The sequence below is a fragment of the Trichomycterus rosablanca genome, chromosome 17 (assembly GCF_030014385.1).
Source record: "Trichomycterus rosablanca isolate fTriRos1 chromosome 17, fTriRos1.hap1, whole genome shotgun sequence".
Lineage (NCBI taxonomy): Eukaryota > Metazoa > Chordata > Actinopteri > Siluriformes > Trichomycteridae > Trichomycterus > Trichomycterus rosablanca.
This window is the reverse complement of record NC_086004.1, coordinates 16,845,001-16,854,494: the sequence shown is the minus strand read 5'-3', so window position 1 is coordinate 16,854,494 and position 9,494 is coordinate 16,845,001. Positions and strand designations below refer to the sequence as shown.

At 40.7% G+C, this 9,494-nt stretch overlaps 1 protein-coding gene across 1 annotated transcript in view; it reads left to right on the top strand.

Annotated features, from left to right (window-relative positions):
* Window positions 1–2,463: 2,463 nt before the first annotated feature.
* The window catches only part of dok4 (docking protein 4), a 29,170-nt gene continuing 22,139 nt past the window's right edge, over window positions 2,464–9,494 (top strand). Inside the window, exon 1 of the mRNA XM_063013045.1 lies at window positions 2,464–2,529. Within this exon, the coding sequence (XP_062869115.1) occupies window positions 2,464–2,529 (66 nt within the window). The remainder of the gene's footprint in view (window positions 2,530–9,494) is intronic.

The following is a 9,494-nucleotide window of genomic DNA, read 5'->3' as shown; positions in this document are numbered from 1 at the left end:
GCTTACCATGCAAAACATGAACATTTGGGTCAGGGCTATTTATTAGGCCACATGCCAGCCAGTTAATAGCTAATAAGGTTCAAATCCTAGTCCCAGTCCCAATCCCAGATAAAAATAGAAGAGTTGCATCAGGAAGGCCTTCTGATGTAAAACTGTGCCAGATCAGGTATGCGGACCAGAATGATCCACTGTGGCAACCCCTAATATGGTACCAGACAAAAAAAAAAAAATCTAAACAATGAAAAATATATTTTTTTAATAATAAAAACTTCCTGCTCAGGTGGTGCAGCGGTACAACACGGTAGCACACCAGAGCTGAGATTTCAAACACGTTGTTTCAAATCTCAGCTCTGCCATACGGCTGGGCGCCTACATAAACAAATTGGCTGTGGTGGGAAGCCAGACCAGGGACTCCTCATCACTGATGCAAGTACGGCCTTCGCTGGCTGATTGATGGAGCCTGCGCAGAGTCGAGGAATAATGCGTTGATCAGAGTGTGGCTCTCTGTACAAAGCTGTTTCGCATACGAACTCGCCTCATGCAGGTAAAAAGAGGCAGTCAGTACTGCATACGTGTGGGAGGGGGGCGTGTGTCAGTTGCGGCGCTCCTCAGTCAGCAGTGGAGGGTAGTATCGGTAGAGGGGAAGTGTAATGCAATCAGGGTGAAAGATTAAGGAGAAAATTGCTAAAAGAAAAAAATGAAAAACTCCCAAATCTAGACATGCAGAGAATGAGTAAAATAATCCCCGGGACCAAAAAAACAGGGATTACGGTTATTTCTTAAACATGATTTATGACATGATTGGTCTGGTTCCTCTCAAAGTTTCAAAGTATCCACATACTTTGGCCTATTTTGTGTACATTATAAGTTTATGTAAACTTTATCTGTATGTTAACTGTAAAAGGTTTGTGTCAGATTTACATTGTTAAAGGCATAAAATGACAGAATGTCTTGTAATTCAGTAAGTCTGCTAATGATTGAAGTGTCTCGTTTGACTGTTATGCAAACTGGATTAGTTATTTCTTTGTTTTATGTCGGCGCTGCTGTCTTATAGAGTTTATGATATGACTAATCTAAAATCTCACATTGGACTGTTTATAATTACAAACAATTATCATCTTACCATTAGTATTTAATTAAGTTAGCTTATGTACCAAACTTTCAGAGGACTTTGGTTTTATCTTACCTCACTATGTGCAGAGTGGTTTAAGGGATAGAAGAAGCATAAACCCTATCAATCCTGAATAGAACAATGTGTGTCTTATCTCCCCCCTTTCTTCATAAAACCACTTTTTAAAAGCAATAGTGCTGAAACAATTAACCTGACTCTGGCCTGGCTAATAGACTGCTTTTTAAAGTTTAATGTCTGTATTCCACTGCAGTCAGCTGAATGAATGTTTATTCAATGTTTACGTTAAAATGTTCACATAAGTTTATGTAAACATGCTACAGATGATTCTTTAACGTGACTGTGTATATGATAGGTGTAAAACTAGATGCCTTTTGTAATTGCTATATTTTCCTGCCTTTTATAGCATACTTTCAAATCAAACTTGAAGGCTGCTTGTGATGCTAAAATAGCTTCCGAAATAATTACCAGTCTAGTTGTGAAGCAACTGTCTTCGCCAGCTAGCTAATTAAGTTAATTGACTGTGTTTTGTGTGGTTGTATTTCGGTCTTTCAAGTTTAATTGACACATTGTATCTGTACCCACAGTATTTTTTTTTTTATATAATCTTTTTTTTTTCCAATCTAGTCGTTTCCAATTTCCAATTGCAATTTCTTTGCCACTGTGCTGGCTGTGGATAGTCATATACTAGTCTGATTAGATGAATTCACTACATAGATTTTTTGGGAAATATTTTTAACTGTCCCTTTTTAATATACAGCAACTAAAATGTCCCAGTAACAGTGTATGGTTTCTTTTTAACCACAAAGTGAAATTATGTTTGTCTATTTATTATAGAGTAGATCTATATGGAAAACTTACTTGACTCACTTGAGTTCATTTAATCCTTGAAATTCAGCAACAGTACCAAGCCAGTCTAACTCCATCAACCTATTCAGTACATAGCAAGTCAAATAAGCGAAGTCACATGGTTTATGCTGAAAGACAGTGTCTGGCAAGTCAATAAATAATCTATGATAATGTTGTGTGTCCGCACGGCAACTTACAGTCTCCAGGAATAACGCATCAATAATAGATGGAGTTGTTTTTTCTCTTGTTTTGTTGCAGAGACCATGCTGGAACGATGATAGAATCAGAATTCCATTTGAACTGAAGGTCGTAGGTACTTTAGCAGGTGAGTTCACACATTTGAGACAGCAAGAACCAGGTGAACGTGTGAACTAAAGTAGGAGCTGGTTTTGGGAGGAGCTGTTTGATTGGGTCAACAAAAAGAGAGAAAAGGAAGGCTGGATGCTAGCATCTACTGGCTCCAGGAGCTCCCAGGTGCCTCAGAGATGGCCTCCAACTTTAATGACATTGTCAAGCAAGGCTACGTCCGAATGCGAAGCAGGAAGCTGGGGGTGAGTAGCAGAGGCAGCATTTGCCAAATATTTTTTACTGATTAATTTGCATTGTTTATAATAGTTTTAGATTTAACAAAACCCTGTTTATTTTCACTTTTTACACCAGCATTAAATGTTTGGGGAAAAAACAACATTTTGTACACAGGTCTAGAGTTCATGCATTTTTTAATGTACCAGCTGTTAAGCGTCTCAGTGTGCATGTCCTTATGGCGTAAACATGATTAAATAGTTATTGAGATAGTTTTGCATAAAAAGAACTTTTTAAAATGAGCATTTTCAGGCTCTTTCTTGTTTTGACAGATTTGAAAACTACTGTTTTGGCAATTATAGCAGATAATTTGATAAAATTGATTAACTTTACATTGTGAACACAAGTTATTAGCTGGATTTTTAGTCTACTTAACATTACTCAAAGAAACATGTTTGAAATGGTTTACTGGTTATTCACGCATAAATGATTCTGTATTACCACATAAAGAATTGACATGCTAATAAATATTACATCATACTGTATGACATACTTTTTTTAGCCTCAGAAGCAGCATACTTTATGCACACTAACGTTTTCTAGACATTGAGCCGGAGTTGCTGTAATTTTACATTCACATTTTTAGCATTTAGCAGAAGCTTTTTATACAAATTGACTTACAGTACTGTGACAGTATAGTAACTAAGCAATTGAGGGTTAAGGGCCTTGCTCAAAAGCCCAACAGTGACAGGGCTTGAACCAGAGATCTTTTGATTACTAGTCCAGTACCTTAACCACTAGGCTGCAACTGACCTACCATGGGTAGACTACCATGAGTAAACCGCCCTGGACAAGCGAGCTGCCCCAAAGGTGGCATGACGGCTGGTGCGGGCTCCACATTTAGACCCATGCTGGGCAGGGTGGGGTGCAGCTTGGCCATTGCCGTTTCTTTCCATTCTTTTCTCTTTTTCCAAAAACTTGGTTATCACAGGCGCTCTGAGCAGCTTGCCATATTGTTACTACCAGTTTTCATTTCTGCGCTATCCTTTGTTTATCCCCATATGTTTTTTGTGTCTTTCATTTGTTATTTTGTTTTCATAATTTTGGCCACTGCTTACCTTCCTATTACTCTGTTTATTTGTGGCTTCACAAAGTTGGTTCACTTTCAATTCTTGCAGGTGCGGGGCTACACCTGGCACCTCAGGGACAAGGTGCAACCTGTTCCGCTTACATAAAGTCTGCAACCCAATTTAAGATAAATACTGACAAAAATGCACAAAGTGCTTTTTATGTCACCACTGATTATAGAAAGATATAGGAAAATTCTTCATCATGCATTTTTAATCCAGTGATAGTCAGTTTTATTGTGTTTTGACACTTGACAAATCATAAATCACTTCCAGTGCTGCATTGACCAAAATCTTTGCCTTTCATTGTTTGACAAATGGTGTTCATAATTTTCTTCATCTCTATGAGACTATGATCTTTAATGCAAATTCAGTATTATACATCCCCATAAATGTAATTCTAACACTATTTGCAACTGCTGTCTTCCCTCTGCTTTGACAGGGTAGCACAGTAAATGTGGGGATTTGCATTTCATTTTTAGCGGTGACAAAGCCCTGCATTGCCATTGGTTGTAAAACTCTAAGGAGAGGGGGAGAGTGCACATTCCCCTTAGAGATCACTGACTCAACTCTTAATTGATTTTTAGCTGTATTAAGCATTCATTAAGCCATTTTTTATGTTGTGCTTTGGTAAGACATTTCTCTTTTCACTGTGTTTGAGTATTTGTCTTCAGAAGAAAGAGATAAATAATTTGGAGGTAAGGATTCCTTCCTGGATTTGGACCTAGTCTGTTTTGACAATGCTTGCAGCCTGATTGACATGACTGCTGCTTGTCTCCACTATAAACCGTGTACACACACGTTTACACTGCCCTTTGGCTTGCCTCTTTCTCAGCTGTGGATCTTGTAACAAAATTATACCATTCAGACAATGTTGCATCAAACAGCTGGGCATGTGTATTCAGTCTTGCCATGTGCACACACTTCTACGCCCACACAACACACCATTAATGAAGTTCCAAACCTGTCTCCACACCTACCCCTCCTTTCTCTTCACCATCTAATTCTCCTTCCTTTTTTCCTTTCACCACCAACTTCCCTACAATACCCTAAAGGAGTTAATTAACCACACTGTATGCCTCTCTTTCTCCCTCCCTTCTTCTATCCAGCATCTAGCCTATCTGGGCAACTTACACAGAAACAAAGAGCTTGAATCAGGCTAATCAGAGACCTGTTTAGCATTCTGTTCGTATGCTGAGGGATTCCATATCCTCGGACTCACTGGCAATTCTATGAGATTGCTTCACAGCTGGATTTTTATTGCTTTAAATTTTGTTAGCAACAGCCAGCACATGATTTAGAGGTAGGCAAAATGCAAATCTAGTAGTACGTATAGAAGATAAGTAATAAGTAAGACCATTTTATAAATATATACTCTGCACTCATTATTTAGTTAACAGCTTAGTCTAGTAATATCTGAAAATAAGTTTAGATAGGGAACTTAAGACCACTGATGAAACCAAATGTATCCCCAGGTGTTTCAGCACATGTAGCTAATATGTTGGCCTTTTAAATTTGAGCTTGACTGACATTAATTGATTGTTGTGGCTTAACTGTCAGACAGGCCTAATCTGATTGTGTCTTGTTACAGTGATCCTTTTGTTTGAAGACAATTCCAAGATGCCAATCCCTGCTTATTATAGCCTTAGTGTGAGAGCAGGAAAGGTCCCAGAAAGCTAAAATTAGCCAAAGTTAATAGCAAAATTTAATAGCAAGGCTGTCTTGTAATAGCAAGCTGACTGACTTCTGGAACGGGCGTGTCGCGCCTTGCCACTGAGGTGCAAGATTAAACTGCAAGATATTAAAAAATACACTGGAGGCCTAACTAGGGTAGAACAGTACTGTGCTCAGAGAGTCACAAAACAGAAAGCAAAATGACAAAAATAAAAGCACACCTGGGCATTGTACGGCCCCTGGACCACATCTGGCTTTTTGGCTGTTCCCAGCTGGCCTGCATGATGTCAGTAGTAATTAGAAATCAGACGTAAATACATGTACAGCATAGAAGCAAAACAATAGTGTTGTTTTTATTTTGAAGAGATGTTGTATTTTGTTTTTTTGTTTGTTTTTACACTGCCTGGCCAAAAAAAAGGTCACACACACACTAATATTTCGTTTGACCGCCTTTAGCTTTGACGGCACGCATTCGCTGTGGCATCGTTTCCACAAGCTTCTGCAATGTCACAACATTTATTTCTGTCCAGAGTTGCATTCATTTTCCCCCAAGATCTTGTATTGATGATGGGAGATTTGGACCACTGCGCAAAGTCTTCTCCAGCACATCCCAAAGATTCTCAATGGGGTTTAGGTCTTAACTCTGTGGTGGCCAATCCATGTGTGAAAATGATGTCTCATGCTCCCTGAACCACTCTTTCACAATTTGAGCCCGATGAATCCTGCCATTGTCATCTTGGAATATGCCCGTGCCATCAGGGAAGAAAAAATCCATTGATGGAATAACCTGGTGGTTCAGTATATTCAGGTAGTCAGCTGACCTCATTCTTTGGGCACATAACATTGCTGAACTTAGACTTGACCAACTGCAGCAACCCCAGATCATAGCACTGCCCCCACAGGCTTGTACGGTAGGCACTAGGCATGATGGGTGCATCACTTCAGCTGCCTCTCTTCTTACCCTGATGCGCCCATCACTGTGGAACAGGGTAAATCTAGACTCATCAGACCACATGACCTTCTTCCATTGCTCCAGAGTCCAATCTTTATGCTCCCTAGCAAATTGAAGCCGTTTTTGCCGGTTAGCCTCACTGACAAATGGTTTTCTTAAGGCTACACAGCTGTTTAGTCCCAATCCCTTGAGTTCCCTTTGCATTGTGTGTGTGGAAATGCTCTTACTTTCACTATTAAACATATCCCTACTGTTCTACTGTAGTTTTTCTACGATTTGATTTCACCAAACGTTTAAGTGATCGCCGATCACGATCATTCAAGATTTTTTTCCGACCACATTCCTTCCTCGAAGAGGATGTTTCCCCACTGTTCTTCCACTTTTTAATAATGCGTTGGACAGTTCTTAACCCGATGTATGTATATATACAGTATATATATATATATATATATACAGTGTATCACAAAAGTGAGTACACCCCTCACATTTCTGCAAATATTTTATTATATCTTTTCATGGGACAACACTATAGAAATAAAACTTGGATATAACTTAGAGTAGTCAGTGTACAACTTGTATAGCAGTGTAGATTTACTGTCTTCTGAAAATAACTCAACACACAGCCATTAATGTCTAAATGGCTGGCAACATAAGTGAGTACACCCCACAGTGAACATGTCCAAATTGTGCCCAAAGTGTCAATATTTTGTGTGACCACCATTATTATCCAGCACTGCCTTAACCCTCCTTGGGCATGGAATTCACCAGAGCTGCACAGGTTGCTACTGGAATCCTCTTCCACTCCTCCATGATGACATCACGGAGCTGGTGGATGTTAGACACCTAGCCACAGGTGCTCAATTGGGTTTAGTCCATCACCTTTACCTTCAGCTTCCTCAGCAAGGCAGTTGTCATCTTGGAGGTTGTGTTTGGGGTCGTTATCCTGTTGGAAAACTGCCATGAGGCCCAGTTTTCAAAGGGAGGGGATCATGCTCTGTTTCAGAATGTCACAGTACATGTTGAAATTCATGTTTCCCTCAATGAACTGCAGCTCCCCAGTGCCAGCAACACTCATGCAGCCCAAGACCATGATGCTACCACCACCATGCTTGACTGTAGGCAAGATACAGTTGTCTTGGTACTCCTCACCAGGGCGCCGCCACACATGCTGGACACCATCTGAGCCAAACAAGTTTATCTTGGTCTCGTCAGACCACAGGGCATTCCAGTAATCCATGTTCTTGAACTGCTTGTTTTCAGCAAACTGTTTGCTGGCTTTCTTGTGCGTCACCTTCCTTCTGGGATGACGACCATGCAGACCGAGTTGATGCAGTGTGCGGCGTATGGTCTGAGCACTGACAGGCTGACCTCCCACGTCTTCAACCTCTGCAGCAATACTGGCAGCACTCATGTGTCTATTTTTTAAAGCCAACCTCTGGATATGACGCCGAACACGTGGACTCAACTTCTTTGGTCGACCCTGGCGAAGCCTGTTCCGAGTGGAACCTGTCCTGGAAAACCGCTGTATGACCTTGGCCACCATGCTGTAGCTCAGTTTCAGGGTATTAGCAATCTTCTTATAGCCTAGGTCATCTTTGTGGAGAGCAACAATTCTATTTCTCACATCCTCAGAGAGTTCTTTGCCATGAGGTGCCATGTTGAATATCCAGTGGCCAGTATGAGAGAATTGTACCCAAAACACCAAATTTAACAGCCCTGCTCCCCATTTACACCTGGGACCTTGACACATGACACCAGGGAGGGACAACGACACATTTGGGCACAATTTGGACATGTTCACTGTGGGGTGTACTCACTTATGTTGCCAGCTATTTAGACATTAATGGCTGTGTGTTGAGTTATTTTCAGAAGACAGTAAATCTACACTGCTATACAAGCTGTACACTGACTACTCTAAGTTATATCCAAGTTTCATGTCTATAGTGTTGTCCCATGAAAAGATATAATGAAATATTTGCAGAAATGCGAGGGGTGTACTCACTTTTGTGATACACTGTATATATAAATTTTCAGTTTACGGTTGTGTGTGAGTGTATCCAGCTTGACCATAATGTGTTGGGGAACAGAACTAAGTGCAATTGATACAAAATATCTTAGTTTTTAACAAGACTTGGCATCCAAGTATTTATTTACTGAAGTCAGATGTAACACTGTGTGGAGAACAGACTGCTGTATTTAGGGATTACAATTTAAATCACCATTACGGTACTAAACACACAGAGAAATACAAGAACGATGCAGTCACATCTAAAGCTTTGCTAGCGGAACTGCACGAGCAACAAGGACTTTTTTTTTATTTTTTTTATGCATTTTCTCCCCATTTTCCTCCCGATTTAGCGCACTCAATTTTGTCTTCCGGTGCTAAGAGATACCAGATTGCATCCGAGGAGAGCACGTTGCTGTACACGCCTCTTTCGACACGTGCACAGCCCTCTTCCGCCAATCAGGGTCCTTACACAGCGTATGAAGACCCACCCACCCACACATAGTTCGGCCCCCACCCTGCAGATATGGTGGCCAATTAGTATCTGCTGCAGGCACTGGCAATTATGCCTGCTAGATGACGCCCAGCCGACCGGTTCAGAAACTTGTGCTGGTGTGCAAGCGAAGTATCCCGCTGCGCCACCTGGGCGCCCAACAAGGACTTTTTTATATAAAGTTTTACACATCCAGGACTGGAGCTGTCAAAAACAGCTTTGTGATATCCAAAAAGAATATCCAACAAGAAGAAAGAACAGAAAAACAGCAAATGAGGTAGACTTCTAACTAAATAGCCGTAGGACTTTGTGTAAAGTTAATTTAAAAAACTGCAGATTTTGTTCACAGATTTTGTTGTTTTCATGAAAGTTGATTAAACAGTGCAATGGAAATGTTTTAATAAAAACATCTGCAGTTTGTAGCAGAGATAGTGGACAGAAAAGAGATCAAATTCATATGCAATATAGGACCAACTGCTTGTTCCACTGGCGTGCGACAACCAAGTTCTGCAAAAAGTGAATAAATAAAGGGAACAAACAAGGACCGACTATAAGTAATGCAGCCATGCACCCTTGCAGCTTGCACCCAGCATGGATTCGTTCGTGGGCCTCCTTATAAGTGGGCCGTAAGGGCGTCTCTAGCAGCCGCCTGCCTATCCAGGGAAACAGGTCATCTGTGAGTCAAACAATGAGTCATCTGCCCCCTGCCGCCATGATGGCATGAAAGTTTGGCATGATACTGT